Here is a 1179-nt window from a genome sequence, read left to right as displayed (position 1 = left end):
AATATTCAAAGCATTGAAAAGATCTCATTGTTGAAGGTGTAGTGTGTCACAAAATGTCTGAGACTATATCCTTCTGTCCACACATCTTCACTTGCAAATGTTTATTGTAATGTATCATTGGTTTGGTTGGAAGTCTCTTGCATCTGTGACATCATTAATATCGGATCCTTACTAAAATTTCTCCCAGTTACCTTGTTGTCTGTGTCATAGTAATACTATTGTTTTGGATCAGTAAAACTGGCAATTTCAAAAAAAAAAAAAAAAAAGGTAAGTAGTTGGGTGGGTAGGCAGGTGGGTCTGGGGAGAGCTGGGAAGGGGTCTGATGTGATGAAAATACACTGCAGGGAATTCTCAAGCAATCAGTAACATTTATTACTTTAAGAAAGAAATTCTTTTGTCTTACCGTCTGGAGTACCTGGGACCATAGGTGCACGCTTGAATATATTCGATTTACTGAGTATACTAGTATGAAGTTACTGGATGGCCAAAAGCCACCCATAATCCCAGACTATCAAATGGTTTGAGATGTACAAGAACTATGGAGCCTGCTGATGAGCCTGGCATACAGGCAGGACTTTCCCCCTGCTTCTGCTTACCTCCAGGAGCCCATCCTCTGGCAGATCTGTGCAATGAACAGCATTTTGAACCTTAGTTTTACCAAAAATTGCTCTGAGGGTATCAGGTCGTAAATGTCGGGCTATTTCCTATGAAATACACATAACATATAGTTTAGGTTAGTCATATGTATTAATAAGAAAAAACATTAACTACATAAAACATTATTTTATTTTATAAAATCCAAGTTATATATTGAGGGTGATAACTTTTCTTGGAAAGACCATAAATATGTGAAACTCTTGACCACTGAAAAATTTATATTTACTAGTATAAATTTTTTGAACATTAAAACAATGTTAGTAGGTTGGATGGTGGTGGCCATGCTTTTAATACTAGCACTTAGGAGACAGAGGCAGGTGGATTTCTGAATTCGAGAACTTCTTGGTCTTGGTCTACAGAGCGAGTTCCAGATTAGTCAAAGCTACAGAGAGAAACCCTGTCTCACCACCCCCACCCCCAATTTTTTTTAATGCTGTATTGTCTGTGTGTGTGTGTGTGTATGAGAGACAGAGAGAGAAAGAGAGAGAGAGAGAGAGAGAGAGAGAGAGAGAGAGAGAGAGA

At 38.3% G+C, this 1179-nt stretch overlaps 1 protein-coding gene across 6 annotated transcripts in view; it reads right to left on the bottom strand.

The window, feature by feature from the left end:
* Positions 1–1179, bottom strand: part of Nme7 (NME/NM23 family member 7) — a 123889-nt gene that overhangs the window by 34904 nt on the left and 87806 nt on the right. For 5 of the 6 annotated variants that reach the window (XM_021197750.1, XM_021197751.1, XM_029538319.1 and 2 more), the window contains one exon: positions 597–704. The exons of the other annotated variant lie outside the window; for it this stretch is intronic. In XM_021197750.1, the coding sequence (XP_021053409.1) occupies positions 597–704 (108 nt within the window). The remainder of the gene's footprint in view (positions 1–596; positions 705–1179) is intronic. 6 annotated transcript variants of the gene reach the window in all.

This window comes from Mus pahari, chromosome 5, assembly GCF_900095145.1.
Source record: "Mus pahari chromosome 5, PAHARI_EIJ_v1.1, whole genome shotgun sequence".
NCBI classification, from domain to species: domain Eukaryota; kingdom Metazoa; phylum Chordata; class Mammalia; order Rodentia; family Muridae; genus Mus; species Mus pahari.
This window is presented reverse-complemented; position numbering and strand designations above follow the sequence as displayed.